Source organism: Uranotaenia lowii, chromosome 2, assembly GCF_029784155.1.
Source record: "Uranotaenia lowii strain MFRU-FL chromosome 2, ASM2978415v1, whole genome shotgun sequence".
Classification (NCBI taxonomy): Eukaryota; Metazoa; Arthropoda; class Insecta; order Diptera; family Culicidae; genus Uranotaenia; species Uranotaenia lowii.
Window position 1 is genome coordinate 13,869,752 of NC_073692.1, and position 21,207 is coordinate 13,890,958.

A 21,207-nucleotide genomic window follows, 5' to 3' on the forward strand; every position below is an offset into this window, starting at 1 on the left:
ATGTAATCTTAACCTTAACCGCGTGCAAAGAAGACATTTTCTAGCTTGAAACGAATCCTGATTACTTTTTTTGAGCGATTTTCGTAACATTGTCTTCAACCACGAATTTTGTTGAGCAAGTTTTATAAAAATAATCATGAAAGAATTTTTTGGAAGCTTAAAATACGATATTAAGTCTGCTGAGAAGTTTTTTTAAAAGCTTTTTTAGTTTTTTTTGAGTAAATTCGGAATTTTGATCAAATGTGCCCGGATATTGCCCGAATTTTTGGTCGACAATTCTGAAATCTAATGCTTGGATTTTGTCAGATTTTTAGATCAAATAGTCCGGATTACTGCTAGAAAAATTCTGGCAAGCTTATTCTACCATAAAGATAAAGATTCTAGGAGGCTTACATTGTCGAGGTCGAACTCTGGCGGGCGAATAAGTCATGGTCGGAATCATAGGTTTTCGACCGAAATTTAAGGTCTTCCTCTTTGATCCGAACAAACTCAGACTAGGAACAAGTATGAAATCATCTCAAATATTCTACATCTTCTCGATGAACTTAAAGACTATCTGAAATCTTAACAAATATTCAAACTTAAAAAGATCTTTAACTTTTTGTTCTACCTCATAGACCAAATTGTGATACGCTTTTTTTTGTAATTAGCATTCATTCTAAGTCATTGAGGCACAATTTTTGTTACTTATCGAAGTCACTTTCCGCTTACCCTGCAAACATGAAATCGTAACAGAAATGATAGCTTAAGTCGAATCGCCATTTCAACTGCATAGTGAAAAGATCGTATAAAATGTCGTCTGCAGTCAGTTTAAATCGGATATGATAGAAAGCCAGCCATGTTTGCATATTTGAAATGATTTTGCACCCGCGCGGGCTTCAAGTTAGAAAATCATCGTTTAGTTCAAGTTTATGACCTTACTACACAGAGTACCGGCCTTTGTCTCCCAAACGTTCTTTATCACGTTTTAAAGTTCGTTGATGCTCAAACTTAGTAGTTCATAACAATCCTAGGAAGGCTCGCGTTCAATTCAAGCAGTCTGAAATCCCACAGACACGTTGACGCCATATATAAAGATGTCTCCCATATTTAGGGTTACCGAAATTGTAGGAGTACAAATATCTATCGGCTCAGTCTTTGAATCCTTCTAAAACTAGGTTGGATTTATCCTAGCGAGCTTCTGTACCATGAATCTGGTAATCCCCAGTCAGTCTCCTCGAGATCTGCCCTTATTCTCATTCACAAACGCTACTTACTTTTTCACTCTGTAAGCCAAACTTTGGTATGTCGATCTCGAGTTAGGGTTCAAGCAACATTCTGCACTAGAAAGAGGTCTTTATAACCTTCCGAACGATTTTAGCTTCTGTGTCAAGCTTGAAGACCCTTCTTTGCACCGTATTAAAGTATAGTTTTACAGAAATTTGGTTCTATTGTTTAAAGATACCCGGATACTACATGAGCTTGAGCCTATGATCGAATCACAGGCCTTTGTTTGTCCTATGATTGTGCTTTTTCGCTAGGTGTACTTTCAAATATTAAATATTAAAATAATGTCGTTCGGTTCAAAAAAAAAGTATCAGCTACTTTTAATTTTTTTAGTTTTGAAAGGTGTCTGGAAGGAAGAATATGAATATATTAAAATCCCATTTGGATCGAAAAAAGAATCAGATATCTTTCAATGTAAACACATCCACCGTTGTTTGACGGAACTTCGGTTTTAAACATGCTCTTTTGATTTAACACTATCTATGGTAAGTACCGTTGAAATTTTATCCAAACTAATTCTTGATTACTTACTATTATTAGTTTGAACTAACTGCATCCTATCAAACCAGCAAAAAAAAGCAACTCAAAATGGGATTCAAAATTTCCATTCATTTATCCACTTTGGAAATGTTAAACCAAACCAAATCCTCTCTCTCACAAAAAGTTCTACTTACCCACACAAACATGATCGATCATCGATGATTCGAGTTCTGAAATCATTAACAATTAAAAAGGGGAAGCTTGCGCCAAATAAAAACTACCACCCAAGCAACAAAATAAATCTTTATTTTCGCAAATGCCTGAGTACTAACTCTTATTTCTTTCGTTCCACTTCAGGAGGAAATCATCAAAACCTGCCGGGACAATGTGCGCTGCCTGGAGACGGTGCTGATGTCTCAGCCGGGAACGGTGCTGACTGCGGCCAAGTGCCAAGATTTACGAGGTAAGCAATCGACGGCATCATCGCCAAAGCGTGGAGCAGCAATCGCGACGCCAAAATCAGCATCGACTAGTAAACAACGCCATCGCGGAGGCGGAGCTTCGTTGCTTCTGAATCGCAAAAGATCTAATCGACCACGCGTTGTGTACCACCACTTGGATCAAGAAGACGTCGAAGATGATGACCCCGGGGTCATACGTCCCGATAGTAGTAGCACTGGAGATACGGTTCGAAATCGGAAGACCCCTCGGGATACTGGTGGGTCTGGTGAGGGGATTGACCTAGGAACGGAAGACGAAGACCTTGACGACGACGATGACAACGATAGTGGGGTTAATGGGGTCCGTCGGAAGAAGGAAGGGCGTAGCGCGAAAAAGGGCGAAGTGATCGTAGTTCGACATGAATGTCGTTGTGCGCGGATTACCCGCTTCATTGCAGGTGTTATCGATTTTTTGCTGGACATCGGCAATTTGATCCGCAATTTTAGGTTGTACAAGTTCTTTGCCGGTGTTATTCACGAGTTTTACCGAATGGTTGGCCAGTTTGGTCGCAGCTTGACCTTTGGCCGGGACACGACCGACAACACGTTGAAAAAGTTTACCGTTGGAGTTGTTTAGAACGTTCAGAGAGGCTTTTTGGGGAAGCTCTTTGAATTTGATTTTTTTTGTTAATTGACGGACAAAGCTAAACTTTTAGTGAACAAATAGTTCTTGTGACGATTGTTAACATTTTTTTGTAGGTTAGTTTCATAATGTATCACCTAGAATGAACACGCTTATTCATTGCCTTTGCACCTTGTATGCTTTTACTCGCATTTTTTTTTTGTAGTTCCTATATTCACATCTTTTCCTACTTATACGCACCTTCAGTTTGTATTATAGCACTTAAGTTTTTGTTTATTATAGCAAATAAAGTTCATTACCCATTGGTCTAAATTTGTACAAAACAAACCATCACAGTTTGGCTTTTCATTTCAAAATTTACGCACAATTGCGCGTGACTGTCCGAAGCATTTTTTGTTGAAACACTAAATATTTTTCATTTTTTTCAATAAGTTCTAATAATCCTAACAAAAAATGCTTTAACCGACTAGAGTGAACTTTTTCCTATAACAATTGCATCTATCTTTATTTTTCTATACCTCTTTTTCTACCACACAACAATTTCTCATTTTAACACCCACTTAAATCATAAGCTGCACACAAAAAGCCTCTCAGAACGCTCTTCACAATCTGCATCCCCGATTTTTCTGTTACATTTTTGGTTGATAAAAATTGGTTCCGGTTTGATTCCGCGATAAACTTCTCTGCATGCCTCACAACACGCGTTAAACTCTCTGCATCATCCGCGACGACGAGATGCTAGAACGGAACTAACCCGACCGGTGGTCGCCATCTGCTTGGCTCATTTACATCCCTCCAAACGCCTTCCAGCCATTATCATCATCGATATTTGCGTTCGAGCTGACCTCAGAAAACCTCCCACTTCAGAGATGACTGAACAGAACAACACATTTCGTTCGCGAGCAGCTGAGTGTAGCAATTGTAAATGTAATTGAAGCTGATTTTCCCATATAAGATTACCTACTACAAGTAGAAAGGTAAGTGCTGCGATGTTTTCGTTGAACTAAATGAAACTCGATACCGTCTGGTCAGTTGTTGAAATAACTTCTACAAATGTCAATAAACCGGGACCATTACCTTGAAAGTTACCGCCGCCGCCTGGCGAGATAACCTGACCGAGTGTATCTCATCAACAACACCTGTTGTTGTATAGAATATTGCATTGCGATATCTGGCAAGTTCAAGTATCAAGTTCAGGTTCATCAGAAGTGGTGCTACTTACTTACTGATTGAAATTTAAGAACTGCAATCAATCGGTAGCCTTCGGCGCTAAGGTCATGGGTTTAAATGCTTTTTTTTTAACTTTTTTTTAATAGAATTTCAAACTATTTTGTTTTTTTTTTCAAACTCTCGCTGAAGACGTTCAAATAATCGGATTAAATGAAAAAAAATCAATTAATTATAAATTTTAAATAAATTATTTGAAGGATTGAATATCACCCAACTTTGCTCATGTACCCTTTGAGGTTGGCATATTGACGAATCCAACAAGTTAGTGTTTACTACACTATCTAAAATTACTGCTTAGTACTAAGCATTTGAAAATATAGATATAATAAACTAGAACTGGCCTGATTTCCCACGCACTGGATCTACAAAGCACAAAGGTGATATAACATTAGCTATAAAATCACTAAGATTTGACTTTATTTCAGTCGAGTAAACTTAAGAAAATCGTTCAATCTATTGTTCAAAAAGAAGATTTATGCTTGGCATAACGCACATTTGTAAACGTTGTTGATTCTTTTTTAAATTGATCAAAATTATTGAACTTCCATCAATACTACTGTTTAATTTTTCACTCCAAATGCTAGAATTGTTGCTGAAAACGTGACAGAAAAATTTTGAAGTTTGTAAGATTTTTTTTGGGAATCTACATGAAGTTGGAAATAAAAAAGCAATATTTTTCTCGAAACTTTGCACAACAAATCTCTTTATACTACTCATAGAAAAATATTTTATACGCATTGGTAGGATTTAAAAGCAATTCGCTTTTCTAAGCTCGAATCTCATGTAAGATTTGATATTTCGAAAATATTTTTGGAAGAAAGAATATCCAACGGTTTTGAATGAATTAACGGATAAAAATAAAAAAAAAAAACACATTACGCACATCATTTTGGTAATTTTATAGTTACTTATTGACATTTTTCAAATGTATGGTTCAAAATTTCGTTTAAATGTGCTAAAAATTCCTCGTAGAATTCATACTTACTATTGAAAAAAAAAAAACTTAAATAAGATATTCAATTTTGTAGCATTAAAGAATGACCAAAAATCCGACGGAGCTTAATAAGAGCTTGCATTTGGAAATCTGCTTCTTCACGTCTACAGTGACGAAAATGATGGCGATACATTGGAGTGCAATGGTCAAAATATTTAAAAAGCTAGCAAAAAGTCATTTTTCATGTAGATAATTGTTTTTTGTTATCTGTGTGTTGTTTCATATTCTGCAACAATTCAACAATACTGTCTCTAAATTTTTTATCTGTACCTATTATTTTTTGTCAATTATATTTTAATTTTTCATTAAATTTTAATTTTTCAACTACTTTAAGCAACTTAGTATGTATAAAAAATAATGAATTGAGAAAATGAAAAATTAACAAAACATAATGGAAAAATTCGAAAATTTGGAAAAAGACAATTTAATGATTGGAGAATTGAAAAATCGAAAAATAATTACTTCAAAAATAGAAAAATAAGAAACCTAGAAAAAAAATTATAATACGTTTTAAAAACTTCATAATCTTAAATTAACACAAGAATGGTAAAATGGTAGAAAATTAATTGGTAATATTGGTAAATAAGAAAATTGAAATTGAAAATTGGAATACTGAACATAACAAATTTGGAAAATTCAAAATAAGAAAAATAAGAAATAAGAAAAAAACTTGGAAATTTGGAAAACTTGAAAATAAAAAAAAAGAAAATTAGATAATTGGAAATTTGAAAAATTGAAAAATTGAAAAAAAATTGAAAATTGGAAAATTTCAAAAAAAAGAAAAGGATAAGAAGAAAATTGGAAAATTGGAAAGTTGGGAAATTGCTAAATTAGAAATATTAAAAATTTAAAAAATTTGAAAAAATAGAAAATTGGAGAATTTGAAAATTGGATGATTTGAAAATTGGAATATTAGAAATTTAGATGATTGGAAAATTGGAAAATTAGAAATTTTCAAGATTTTAAAATTAGTGTATGGATAATTGTAAATTTGGAAAATTGTAAATTTGGAAAATTGGATGATTCAAAAATTGGAAATTTAGATAATTTTTAAATTTGGAAATTGGGAACCTGAAAAATCAGAAAATTGGAAAACTGGAATATTGGAAAATTGAAAAAATTAGAAAATTGGAAAAAAGGAAAATACGAAAATTGGAAAATTGGCAAAATGGAAAATAAGAAAATTAGAAAATTTGATAATTGAAAAATTGTAACATTGGAAAATTGAAAATTTGAAAATTGGATGATTTAAAAATTGGAAAATCAGAAATTTAGAAGATTGGGAAATTGGAAAAATGGAAAATTAAAATTTAGAAAATTGGAAAATTGGAATATTTGAAAATTGGAAATTTGGAAAATTGTATGATTTAATAGTTGGAAATAAGAAAATTGGAAATTGGAAAATTTAAAAAATTGGAAAATCTGAAAATTGGAAATTTGGGAACCTGGAAAATTGGAAAATTGGAAGAAATTGGAAAATTAGAAATTTGGAAAATGGGAAAATAAGATTATTTAAAAATTTTAAAACAAGAAAATTGGAAGATTGAAAACCTGGAAAATTGGAAAATGTTTAAATTGGAAAATTGGGAAACTGGAAAATTGGAAAGAGTAAATAAGAGAAAGTTGGAAAATTGGAAAATTGGAATATTGGAATGTTAGGAAATTGGAAGAATTGGAAAAATTAGTAAATTGGAAACGGAAAATAAAAAAATTTAAAATGTGGGAAATTGAATAGTTGGAAAATTGGAGAATAAGAAAATTTAAAAAACTGGAAGGTTGTAGATTTGAAAATTTAAAAATTGGATGATAAAAAAATTTGATGATTTGAAAATTGGAAAATCAGAAATTTAGAAGATTGGAAAATTGAAGTATTGGAAAATTGGAAATTTGGAAAATTGTATGATTTAAATGTTGGAAATTAGAAAATTGGAAAATTGGAAAATTAGAAAATCGGAAAATTAGAAAATCGGAAAATTAGAAAATTGGAAAATTAGAAAATTGGAAAATTGGAATATTTGAAAATTGGAAAATTGAATGATTTAAATGTTGGAAATTAGAAAATTGGAAAATTGGAAAATTAGAAAATTGGAAAATTAGAAAATTGGAAAATTGGAAAATTTTACAAATTGGAAAGTTGGACAATTGGGAACCTGGAAAATTGGAAAATTGGAAAATTGGAAGAAAATTACAAAATTGTGAAATTGGAAAATTAGAGAATTGGAATATTAGAAGATTGGAAAATTTGTTGGTTCAAAAATTTTAAAATTAGAAAATCGAAAAATTGGGAACCTGGAAATTTCTAAAATTGGAAAATGTTTAATTGGGAAAATTGGGAAACTGGAGAATTTTAAAATGTAAATATTAGAAAATTGGAAAATTGGAAAACTGGAATATTGGAAAATTGGAAGGATTGGAAAAATTAGAAAATTGAAAAAAAGGAAAAAAAATTAAAATTGGAAAATTGGAAAATAAGAAAATTAAAAAACTGGAAGGTAAGGAAATTAAAAAATTGGAAAATTCAAAAATTGGAAAATCTGAAATTTTGAAAGACTAGAAAATTGGAAATTTTGAAAATTGTATGATTTTAAATATGGAAAATCAGAAAATTAGCAAATTGAAAATTGGAAAATTGAAAAATTTGATGGTTTAAAAATTTTAAAATAAGAAAATCGGAAAATTAGCAACCTGGAAAATTGGAAAATTGGAAAATTGGAAAATGTTTAAATTGGAAAATTAGGAAACTGTAAAATTAAAAAGTTTAAATTTTTAGAAAATTGGAAAATTGGAAAACTGGAATATTGGAAAGTTGGAAGAATTGAAAAAATTAGAAAAGTTGAAAAAAAGGAGAATAAATAAAAATGGAAAATTGTAAAATAGTTAATAAGAAAATTAAAAAAAACAGGAAGATTAGAATATTGGAAAATTGGAAAATTTGAAAATTGTAAAATTGGAAAATCAGAAATTTAGAAGATTTTAAAATTGGAAAATTAGAAATTTAGAAGATTGGAAAACTGGAATATTGGAAAATCTGTATTTTGGAAAATTGTATGGTTTCAAAATAAAAAATTAAAAAATTGAAAAATAAGAAAATTGAAAAATCTGAAATTTTGAAAATTAGAAAATTAGGAACCTGGAAATTGGAAAATTGGAAAATTGGAAGAAAATTATAAAATTAGCAAATTGAAAAATAGGAAAATTGGAAAATTGGACGATTTGAAAATTGGAAAATAAGAAATTTAGAAGATTGGAAAATTGGTAATTAAGAGATTCAGAAGATTGGGAAATTGGATAATTGGAATACAGGCCCCGTTCGGTTTTGGCAGCATTCGATTTTGGCAACATCCGATTTTGGCTTATTTACCAAAATCGAGCGTTTTTTAGGATGAACATTATCTTTTAATTTTCGTTATAACAGGACCACTTTAATTTAGACACATACCATATGTGTCCATATGTGTTTTTATGTTCTGAAATGGTGATAAAATGGAATAATAAAAACAAAAGTTTGTTTTTTTAATTTTATATAGTACTTAAAAATGACAAAAAGATGAAAAATTGAAAAAGTTAAAAACAACTTAAAAAAAAACTAAGAATGACAAAAAACAACTAAAAAATGATGAAGAATGACAAAAGCAGCAAATATGACACATGAAAACAAACATTATAAACAAAAACAAGTAAAGTGCAAAATGCATAAAAAACATGATGAAAAAAATAAAAAATGAATGATAATACCTAGTTATTTAGAAAAAACAAATGAAAAAAAAAGTTAAGAAAAAAAAACCGTTAGATTCTGGCAACATTCGATTTTGGCAGCACAAAATGTACGGGCGTGTTGTCAAAATCGAACGGGGTCTGTATTTGTTTTTGAATTTTATGAGATTTTCATCTCTTTGTAACTTTTTAAGTACTTTATAATTTTTTAAATTTTTGTTTTGTTTTTGTTATTGTATCACCACTTTGAAATCCAACCAAATAAAAAAAATCACCATTTTAAAACGTAAAAACATATTTATGGTGCTTGTACAAATTATATTGGTCCTGTTATAGCGAAAACAATTAAATAATGTGCCAAAATGGGATGTTGCCGAAATCGAATGTTGGTCTGTATTTAGGTCAAAATTTCGAAACGGATCGCGTTACTATTTTGCTAATATCGGTCTTCGGCAGACCATTCACGCAATTGAAACTCGGAATCGACAAACTGACATTCGATAGCTATGTCAGAAAAGACTCAAATATGGCTCATATATTGGCTCAACCATAAGCTCGAATAACGAAAAAAGCACGTATCAAATTTGGTGATATGATGCTAAAGGCATCTTATAATCTCAAGAAGCATCACAGCAAAATATTGCATTATAAATGTAAACTGTTTCGACTAAACATTAAGGTACAACTTATTACTAAGCACCTGTCATCCTCGGTACCGCTGCCAATAAATCAGCTTCCCCTGCTTGCAGTCGACGGGGCCCCGGTCTCGAACACTCGTCCAAACGGCAACGTGCTATCCGCTTACACGCGTGAGCGAATGTAGGATGCGTGCAAATCCTATGCATGCGCGCCCACTGGCTCGGCTTTCTTTCACACACTCTCACACGGCTCCGTCACTTCTTCAGGTACTACATGCATATATGCTAGACTGTCCATGCAATCATGCGCAAGTCTCAGCCCAACATTCGATGACGATGATTTCCAGTTGACAATGATGATTTCGACTCTCTCCGTTCATGCTTCGTTCACAATGTTGCAGTGATACGCATGCTTAAGTCCTCCCTGGAGAGGTAACTTCGATAACAACAAATTGCGCCACACGCACACGAGTGATGAGGGGTTTTGCCACAGTTGATCGTATCCAAGACGAGTCAGATGTTGTACTGTCGTTGCAGCCTTGCAGGCGTTTTCTGTGAGAGTTAGAACCGATTCAAAAAAGGTCCTCAGTTGAGGACCTTTTCAAATCCACTGGTTCCCGTGCGGTGCTGCTTATGCTCTGACGACACCCAGCCTCAATTTCCACCTGGTTGTTAAGGACCATGTATTTATCTAGGCTGTTCAGGAAGTCTGATCTTCCCAGGATGCGACGTCGGTTCACCCTGTAATGCGGTGGATTCTGGCAAGACTCTCTTTACAGGTGAGCCGGAATTTGATGCTCCTCTGCCTATCGTGTCTAGGTCGTGATGGTTCCGATGCTTCCCGTGTTCGGTTAGATTGTTTCCGTCTTGATGAGGTTAGGCACACTGATGATGGTGTAATAAATTATTCTTGGCCAGGTTTGCAGTTCTGTCTGCAGGATCGGTTTCGATTTCGGAATCGGTCGGAGAGTGCTTCAGGTGATTCTTGCACGTTCTTTAGGAACACTGTAGCAAGAATTGTTGGAGTGATCTCCTGAACAGGAACTATATATAACCGAACAATTGTTTTTCACCAATTTTATCGCACATCAAGTAGCGGCACATATTTATACATCATTTGCATGAGTTGAACTTATAACCGGAAACGGACTTGATGGATGCAGTGACAGTTGAGAAGCTCGTGAGTGACGGTGAGTGTCGGTGATTCTTTGCGGTACAGCTGAACTTCGATTTTAGAAACTCTACACGAATGTTTCTTCTCACAACATGTTTGTTAATTTTAATCGAATCCAAGATGATGTAACAACTCCAATTTTATCCCGAAAGAAATTTTCGGGAATATTAACGAATTCCCGAAAATTTCGCTAATGTTGATTTATCCTCTTCTATTCTTGGTTTATCAGCTACTACTGTTTTGACAAAATTTTCCAAGTTTGGACCTCAAATACAGTTTTCTAAGAATTCGAATGCGGTTTCGCTTATGTTATAGACCTTCACTTATGTATATTCACTGATTCAACAAAATTTCCAATCAGTGGACCTCGAATACAGTTTGCAAGACTGTGCAATACAAGACTTATTAAGTTATCATAAGATTTGCTTGCTCTCACAACGATAGTGACAAAAAAAGCAAGATTAGATTTGGTTTCCATGCTGCGCAGTATGGTTAAAACTAATTTGGTTTACTGGCTGCTTTTAGTCTTATAATTAATCGAATTCTTGGTAGGTTTCTGCGCTTGGATTTTAGACTTCTTTGTTATCAATGATAGAAGTTGTTTCATGCAATCTGTTTTAAAATGCTGTGCTTCTTGGAGTGCTTAATTTAGGTTGAGCTGGCGTTTTAATTGAGTTAGTTGAGCTTTGTGCGTGGTGATAATAAATGCAAAAATTTAATTTGAGTGGCACTGTAGTTGAAAATTTGTTCTAGTCTGGTAATTTGAATGAGTTGTTAAGGCTGCTACCATAATTGATCAGGTTAAACCTGTTACAGGGTTGCTAGTAAAATTATGGAGCATATTTTCGTGGCGTTGAGCTTTTTGGTTAATGTGTTGCTGTGTACATAGCTGGTATATCAGTCCTCCTTGATGTCTTTGGCGTGATAAACTCCGGTTTTTCCGCTCTTTATGTCTTCTAATAAGTAGTTGTTGGAACCTTGTTTTTGTCGGACAATGCAGGGAATAAATTTGGGTCCTAGTTTCTTCGTACGATGATCTATTGATGAAGATTGCTCGAATGAACGTCTCCACACTACGTCTCCTTCAGCGAATTCTCGGTTGCGTGCCCGCAAGTCGTAACGTTGTTTGCTGGTTTCGTGAGCTTTCTTGATGCGACTCAGAACGAACTCCTGGATGTTCTTGATGACCTCAAGTCGCAATCCTTGAGCTTTTACTGGATCATCTACCGTGTTGAGATTCGCCATGGGGTAAGCTTCTGTAAAAAGGATGTGGTCCCTCCCGAAGTTGCAATAGTGTGGACTGCAGCCTAATGTGTCATGCTTGGTCGTGTTTATTGCACACACTATTTGTTGTAGGTGCTGGTCCCAGTCACGTTGGTCCACGTCTAATAGAGATCTTATACAGGTGACTAGGGTGCGATTCGTCCTTTCTGCAGCATTACACATGGGAGTGTAAAAAGCTGTCTTCATGTGTGTTACTCTGTATCTTCTCAGGAACGATTGGAAAACCTGCGACAAGAATTGGGATCCAGAGTCAGAAACAATGATTCTTGGGGTCGAGAAACGTAAAAACACGTAGTTTTCCAAAAAATTAACCATTTGCTGGGCGTTTGCAGATCGAAAGGGTTCCACAATTACGAATTTTGTAATCCAGTCGACCACGACGAGCAGTACGCTGAAACCTTTTCGAGATCTGGTCATGGGTCCAACCCAGTCTACCGAGATTAGCTCCCAGGGTAACTTTGCAGGTTTGGGGTTTCCTAATGTGGGTGTTAGGGTACAATTCGGTGCTTTAGAGGCTTTACATATTTCACAACTTCTAATATATTTCTTTATGTCTACTGACATGTTTGGCCAGTAATGGTCTCGTTGTATCTTCTGGAAGGTTCGTTCGTATCCCAAGTGTGCTGCCGTTGGTATGTCATGAAATCTTCGCATTATCTCCGGCCTCTCCGGTGCAGGAACGACTTTCTTCCAGCGATGTGCTCGGCCTCCAACCTCATTAACGATCGAACAATTTTTATACAAAAATCCTGCCACGATTCGGAAGTCTGGGAAGCTATCCTTGTCTGTGATGACTTTCTTCCACAGTTCATTGTACCATGAATCCATCGTGGAAGGCGTCGTCACCGCTGAGATTTCGTTTATCATTTCAATTCTGCTCAAACAATCTGGAACTATGTTTGCGCTTCCTTTTCTGTATTTTATATCAAATGAGTATGCGTTTAGCCTCAGGATCCATCGAGCCAGTAGTGGGGTAGGATTCTTCATAGTTTTTAAGTACAAAAGACTGGAGTGATCGCAGAAAACTGTGAAGTGGGTGCCTTCAAGATATCCTCTGAACTTTTCTATGGATCTTATGACGGCCAAGCATTCCCGTTGGGTTACAGAATACTTCCTTTCAGCGGGGGACAATTTCTGCGAAAAGTAGCACACGACTTGTTCTCCTTTGCTAGATTCCTGTGTAAGTACTGCACCTATGGCCATGTCACTAGCATCACAAGCAACTGAGAAGGGTTTTGAGTAATCTGGTGTCGTTAGCACAGGGGCTAAGGTTAGCTGATTCTTCAGAGTTTGGAAAGCTTTCTCACACTCTTCAGACCATTTAAATTTCGTTTTCGCCCGCGTAAGCTCTGTCAGAGGAACTGCTGTCTCCGAAAAGTTTCGTATGAAGCGTCGATACCATCCACATAAACCGATGAACCTTTGTACTTCTTTTTTGGTCGAGGGTGTCGGGAATTTGCTGATCGCATCAACTTTGGAGTCATCTACGTGCCAGCCTTTCTCATCAAGAACATACCCAAGATAATTAAGAGATTTTCTACAGAATATCGATTTCTCCGAGTTGATGGTTAATCCGGCTTTGCCTAATCTAAAAGCTATCTCCTTCAGATGAACCAGATGCTCTTGGAAGGTTTCTGTGGCGAGGATGAGGTCGTCAAGGTAAACGAAAACTCGTGGTTCTAAGTCGATGAAAATGTGGTTCATGACGCGGGAAAGTGCTTGACTTGCTGTGGATAATCCAAATGGTACAACTTTAAATTGATAGTGTCCGCGCTGTGGGATGGTAAAAGCTGTTTTTGGTCTGGATGATGGCTCTAGAGGTATTTGCCAGAAGGCAGATTCTAGATCTATAGACGAGAGAAATTTTGAACCACTCAGGTTGTTCATTATCGATGCAATGTGTGGGATAGGATAAGCTTCCTGGACGATTATTGAGTTCAATTTTCTGGCGTCAAGACAAAGCCTCATAGAACCATCTTTCTTTTTGACGGCCACTGTTGCGTTATTCCACGGGCAACACATTGCTTCCTCTATTACGTTTAATTGCAGCATACGATCAACCTCCTTGTTAAGGTCATCCAACACGAACTTCGCCATTGGATAGTATTTCTGTTTGAAGGGCGCGGCACTTCCGGTGTCAATTGTATGCTGATATATGTTTGTCAGACCTAGTCTTCCGGTGTTTTGCATTGTCGGAAACTTCGAGATTGTTTGTTTAAGATGCTGGATTTCAGTCGGAGTAAGAGAATCCACGATGTCCTTGTTAACGTTCGATGAAATTGTTACTCCACACACCATTGCCCGAATGCCAAACGCTTGCCAGAAATCCATGCCTAATATAAAGGATTTTGGCATGGATTCGATGAACAGAACCGGTAGTGTTTGTGTTTTGTTGTTGTATGCTATTGGTAGATATGCAAAGTAGGATACTTGATGAGGTGAGTTGTCAACCGTTCTTATTTCTCCTTCAACAGGATATTTTGTCAATCCGAGATCGTTTGAGATTTTTGTTAACTCCCCGCCAATCAATGAACACGTAGCTCCACTGTCAAGTAGCCCTCGAAGAGTTCGACCTAGGACGGTGACTTCTGCGTATGGACGGTTGTCCGTATTGATGGGGTTGATTAGAAGCGATGCAATTTCTCGAAAATGTGGTAATGTAGCGATGTTGGGGATCTTGTTTGAGTTGGAAGAGTTCTCCTTCCCCTCTAAAGGCTCTCCCTTTTCCCGTTTCCCGAAAAACTCTGTTGATTTTCTGGTGCTAGTTGCCTCCATCTTGCTTGACAACTCTGACAGTTCCTTGTAGTGCAACCCTTTCGGCCACAGGTGAAACAGAATACGAATGTTCTCGGGTTTTGGCACATGAGGTAGGTATGTCCTGGTGTTTCGCACTGCCAGCATGTGAGTGTTATCTTCGTTTTCTGACCATTTGTATTTGTCGAGTCCTCTGAGTATCTTGGGTTTCTGTTGAATGGTCCTTGCCTCAAGTGTAGAGCGTTGATGTTCTCAGTTATCGTCAGCATCTCTTCCTCTGCATTCATTGCTGTTTCTAGTTGCGTTAGTTCTCTTTCCTGATATTCTTCTCGTTCTAACTCCGATTCCTGTTCTATGACGTTGTTCTCTAACATATTGACTTGTTGTCGACCAATGTTTCGATATGGCAGTTGTTGAGCAGGCGAGTTGTTCCCGGTTATCCTAGTATTTTGAGGTTGGAATGGCTTGTTCCACGGTGGACGATACATTGCTGATGGGCGGTTCTTCATGGCATACGATCGGGATACTTCAAAGTCTTTACAGACTTTCACTAGTTGCTGCACCGTTGTGACCTGAGACGCTGCTGCTATTGGCACAAATTCGGTGTTAAGATGGGATTTTATGATGAACAGCTTCTCAGATTCTGGCATCGGAGGCTCGATGATTTCAAAAATTGATAACAAATCTCTGTAGAAAGATGTGAACGATTCGTTTGCTCCTTGGAATCTTAGGTACAAATCTTGTTTGAAAATCTCCGAATAATATGGTGGCAGAAATTCTTTTTTGATTTCCAATTTGAATGCTTCCCATGTGTGGATATAGCGATACGTCCTGGTGTACCACTCGAATGCACGACCTTTGAGCAGTTGCTTAACTGATCGCAGCCGCGTGGTGTCATCCATGCCTTCGGTTTCCGCGTACATTTTGATCTGGTTAAGAAATTCGCCTAGCTTCTGGATGTTGTTTTCTCCTCCGTACTCTTCTATTTTCCATCTATGTAGGGGTTGGGAAAATCTGCTTGGGTGACCATTTTCTGCCGTTCTGCTTTGTTGGGCAGCATGCGCGTTAAGCGGCGATGTTAATCCGTTAGCATACGGCTCAAAAGGTTCTCTCCTTACAGCATCGTGGGCGTAGTAATTTTGATATGTACCTTGCCTTTGGATCGAAATTTCATGCTCGAGCTGGAAACGTCTTTGCTTCTCTTCTTCCAAGCTTTGTTGAAGTTGTCCATACTGCACTTGTAATTGGGCAAACTGTTGTATTTGCTCTTGTTGCTGACGTATTAAATTTTGAAATTGTGCGTGTAAAGTTTGGTCCGCTTGCAGGGGATGTTGCGACGAATTCAAAGGTGCCGGTGTGGTCGGTTGTTGCTGTTGTGTCCACGGTTGACGATCCCATTGTTGCGGCTCTTGCAGTTGTTGAAATTGTTGTTGGATTAGTTCTTGTTGTTCTCGCTGCTGCGGGAGGTTTCCTTGCTGTTCCCGTTCCTGTTGATCCTGTAGCACTAAATTCCTTTGTTGCTCCGCTCGATCGTTGTTATGTTGCTGGCCCAGCAGTACATGTTGCTGCACCACCTCCTTTATGCTCGACTGCAAATTTGAATGTTTAAGTCTATCTAACGTTTCCTTCTCCGTGGGCAGGATATCCTGATCTCCTGGCCGCCCTCCTACGTTGGCAGGTTGTTGTTGTTGTTGTAAGCAGTCTTCTATCCTAGTCAATGCTGCCTCTAGTTTTGAAATTGTTTTGTTAGCGTTCGCCGTTATCATTGAGTCAGTTATCAATGTCAAACGAAAGCGGTAATGCAGCAAACGTGAGCGATACTTTTTCAGGTCGGAATATAATTTTTGTCGAATAGCTGTTTCTACCAAGTGAACTATAGGTGATATTTTTGCTTGGCAGTTGTAGATATTATCTACATCTGACATCACATTCGTTGAAGATGTTGGGATGTTCTTCTCCTTGGCTTCTTTGTCGAGAATCGTTTTCAGGTTTTTAAGTTTCACTGATCGGTGTACAATTAAATTTGGCCTCACTCCACGCAGTGCCAGCTCAAAAGTAAGCTCATCATCTTCCAAGTGGTTGATGTCCATCATGTCACACAATTTTTCACTCACTTTGACTGTTGACAGAACTAGAACGTTATTTATGATTTCAACTAATGTGGGTTTATTTCGTTGGGCGCCAATGTTACTATTTTGCTAATATCGGTCTTCGGCAGACCATTCACGCAATTGAAACTCGGAATCGACAAACTGACATTCGATAGCTATGTCAGAAAAGACTCAAATATGGCTCATATATTGGCTCAACCATAAGCTCGAATAACGAAAAAAGCACGTATCAAATTTGGTGATATGATGCTAAAGGCATCTTATAATCTCAAGAAGCATCACAGCAAAATATTGCATTATAAATGTAAACTGTTTCGACTAAACATTAAGGTACAACTTATTACTAAGCACCTGTCATCCTCGGTACCGCTGCCAATAAATCAGCTTCCCCTGCTTGCAGTCGACGGGGCCCCGGTCTCGAACACTCGTCCAAACGGCAACGTGCTATCCGCTTACACGCGTGAGCGAATGTAGGATGCGTGCAAATCCTATGCATGCGCGCCCACTGGCTCGGCTTTCTTTCACACACTCTCACACGGCTCCGTCACTTCTTCAGGTACTACATGCATATATGCTAGACTGTCCATGCAATCATGCGCAAGTCTCAGCCCAACATTCGATGACGATGATTTCCAGTTGACAATGATGATTTCGACTCTCTCCGTTCATGCTTCGTTCACAATGTTGCAGTGATACGCATGCTTAAGTCCTCCCTGGAGAGGTAACTTCGATAACAACAAATTGCGCCACACGCACACGAGTGATGAGGGGTTTTGCCACAGTTGATCGTATCCAAGACGAGTCAGATGTTGTACTGTCGTTGCAGCCTTGCAGGCGTTTTCTGTGAGAGTTAGAACCGATTCAAAAAAGGTCCTCAGTTGAGGACCTTTTCAAATCCACTGGTTCCCGTGCGGTGCTGCTTATGCTCTGACGACACCCAGCCTCAATTTCCACCTGGTTGTTAAGGACCATGTATTTATCTAGGCTGTTCAGGAAGTCTGATCTTCCCAGGATGCGACGTCGGTTCACCCTGTAATGCGGTGGATTCTGGCAAGACTCTCTTTACAGGTGAGCCGGAATTTGATGCTCCTCTGCCTATCGTGTCTAGGTCGTGATGGTTCCGATGCTTCCCGTGTTCGGTTAGATTGTTTCCGTCTTGATGAGGTTAGGCACACTGATGATGGTGTAATAAATTATTCTTGGCCAGGTTTGCAGTTCTGTCTGCAGGATCGGTTTCGATTTCGGAATCGGTCGGAGAGTGCTTCAGGTGATTCTTGCACGTTCTTTAGGAACACTGTAGCAAGAATTGTTGGAGTGATCTCCTGAACAGGAACTATATATAACCGAACAATTGTTTTTCACCAATTTTATCGCACATCAAGTAGCGGCACATATTTATACATCATTTGCATGAGTTGAACTTATAACCGGAAACGGACTTGATGGATGCAGTGACAGTTGAGAAGCTCGTGAGTGACGGTGAGTGTCGGTGATTCTTTGCGGTACAGCTGAACTTCGATTTTAGAAACTCTACACGAATGTTTCTTCTCACAACATGTTTGTTAATTTTAATCGAATCCAAGATGATGTAACATCTTTTATCGAAAAAAGCAACGAATTTTAATCAATATTCCAATATCAAACTACATTTCTACACATCCTAGAATCAACATATAGCAATTTTGGAAAACGGAAGTCAACAGTGAGATAATATCTACGTCATATTTGAATCGAAAGAAACACAACTGAAAGTTAAAAATATTCTTCAAGAGGCTATCATTTGTTCTATCGTTGAATTATGAATTATTTCGAAAAAAAAATTGTTTTAGTTAGAATGACTATCACAGAAAATCAAGGTTTAAACTTTGGAGTTAAGTTTTTCAAATTATTTTCTATTCTCTATATTTTAAGTATATACTAAAACAAAAAAAAAAGTACAATCAACACAAAATTAAATCTCGATGGAAAATAAACAATCATTTCAAAATTATTATCAATGAGGAAAACATTTTTTTTGCAAATAGAATTCAATGTGATACAGCAAACGAATTTTATCATCGATTTTCCTATTTTGAATTAGGATTTTCTATCACTATTTACTTCCGTTCTAAAAAAAATGGAAAACGGCAGCCCTAATTACAATATCTTGTAAATAGGTCACGGACGTAAAATATACCTAACTTCCGAGCGCAGTTTTTTAATAGACTGTTTGATTTTGAAATATTCACATAATTTTGTTGGTTTTTTTTTTGTAAATCGATAAACAATTTCCGTATTGAAAATTTTCCCCAAATAATTGCTTAAAGTCGTTGAAAAGTTATGTTCAAATTGATAAGAAATGAAACAGATAAAAAATTTGACAGATTTTTGTTCCAGCTCAAGAATAACATGTACATCATTTTGATGGAAATTCTAAAAAAAAATGAATCCTTTATTGACAAATATAAGGCCACGCTGCCAAATGACTAAGAAATGCATGAACTTCGAGATCTGATTTATTATTAATATCACTAGTTTACAAAATTTGAAAAAAAATTGTGAACTTGATTAACTGACCAACATTATATTTTGTCCAACATGCAATGAGTACTTTTTACGCATTGCGTTTAATACGACAATTTTCGACCAAAATACAACCTTTGAACCGCAATAACTTTTCTGTTTCAAATCCAATCGAGTTACAGTCTTCGGGTGAAATATTTGTCTAAACTTAGGCTTTAAGAAAATCAACCATAAAAAACAATCAGCTCGTGATGAAAAAAGTTATTGATGAAAAACCAGTATTTTTCGTTCCTTCCGGGCAAAATACCTCAAAATTTTATTCACGTTTGAGACTTAAGCAACCCCTCCCTATGGTCAGATCTAGCTGAAACTTGGCATGTGACCTTCTGGTAAGCTAATAGATAATTTTGACTTGAAGCGAGTGAGATTTATCATGTTTCATTCAACGTTTGGAAAATCGCTCAAGAAAAGCAATCAGGAATGGTTTCTAGCTAGAATGATGCTTCCTCCGAGTGCTGTGATACGCACGTGGTAAAAGTACCCATTGAATATATGTCGAAAACCAACACTAACTTGATACAAGAAGATATACCATGCCCCACCGGAGGCTACCGTTGCTATTCGTCACGTGGCTAATCGACGGTGATCGACATACTTGGTGATACATTTTGAACGTCGCTCCCTCAATCATTCCCGAACGTCTATCCTCGCATCATTGTTGATAATGCTCGTTATTGATAGACGATCATTAATGTTTCAAAAGGAAAAATCTGAATAAATACCAGGACCACATGTTCAAAAAAGCTGTAGCACATGCTGGACAGTTCATTGCGGTTACCTAGTCATGATTTTGTCCTTCTAGGCAAAGCGAAAAATAAAAAATCATCTGATAGCCTACATAGATCGCTCAGAACTGATACATATCAGTTATGATCCTAAAGGTTGAAAGTCGTCAAGGGAAGGAAATCAGCATCGAGACGTTCGTTGCTGATAGTCTGCGTCCTTATTTACCTCATCATGTATCGCAAAAGTGTTTCAAATAGGGAAGCGTCGTTGTCATGCATGATTGTTTGTATGATTTGGTTGAAGAAGGAAAATTTGACTGCTTTGATTTTTTGGCTCTGAATGTAGTCAAGCATAGCTCGGTGAAAATGATTGATATTTGGAACATTGGTTTCATTCTTCCTATACTATGATAAGTGTACTGCGGTTCGTTAAATTATTAAAAAACTCCAAAAATTTCAGTTATGGTAAAGTAGCCATAACTTCTTCAATTTTCAACCGATTTTGATAAATAACCACTTAAAATCTTTGTTTTAAATTAACATTTAAGCGCAAAGAAATTCAGATTTTTTAAATGCTACCATCGAGTCTAAAACTTTCGTTGAAACAAAATTTTCTCTAAAAAAATGCGTTTTTTATAATTTTTTTTTCTCATTAAGTCACTAATATCAGCAATACTGTTGGTCGAACGCAAAAACAGTGTTTAGATGATCGATAGAAAATTTATTCACCTTCAATATTCAAAAGAGGGATTTCAAATTACTGTTATGCCGTCCTAGATATTTTAATCTAAGTACAAGAACTTTTTTAATTTTTTCGAAATTTCATATTAGGAGCATAACTCAAAAACGGTTCTACTGAGATTTTTTTGAATTTAATTTTCGGATTCAGCGCCCGATTTCACATTGGAAATGACCTTCAGTTTACTGAGTTCAAAAATGCTGTAAACTAGTGTATAATAAAACCCTTCAACAATTGTTATTTGTGTCCAATTTGAAATCTGGTGTAATCTCGAGAAATAAAATTTTGGCGAAAAATTGATGTTCTGGAACTTGTCGGCTTTCCGAAAAATGGCCAGTTTTTGCCAAACTGTTTTAGATAACATGGCAGATTTCGACGTTTTATGCATTTTTTCAGTCATTCAGCATCGAAATTAAAATTTCAATTTTTCAGATTTCCTTTGATTTGATTTTT

General features: G+C 36.4%; 1 protein-coding gene across 1 annotated transcript; it reads right to left on the minus strand.

Annotated features, from left to right (window-relative positions):
- Positions 1-14,525: 14,525 nt before the first annotated feature.
- LOC129741075 (defective chorion protein, FC106 isoform-like) lies at positions 14,526-16,707 on the minus strand. The gene has a single exon (XM_055732776.1). The coding sequence runs from the start codon at positions 16,705-16,707 to the stop codon at positions 14,572-14,574; it is 2,136 nt and encodes a 711-aa protein (XP_055588751.1). The 3' UTR covers positions 14,526-14,571.
- Between the last annotated feature and the right edge of the window lie 4,500 nt (positions 16,708-21,207).

Excerpts from the sequence above, each read along its gene's own strand:
- LOC129741075 (XM_055732776.1), bottom strand. The coding sequence starts at position 16,707 with ATGGACATCAACCACTTGGAAGATGATGAGCTTACTTTTGAGCTGGCA.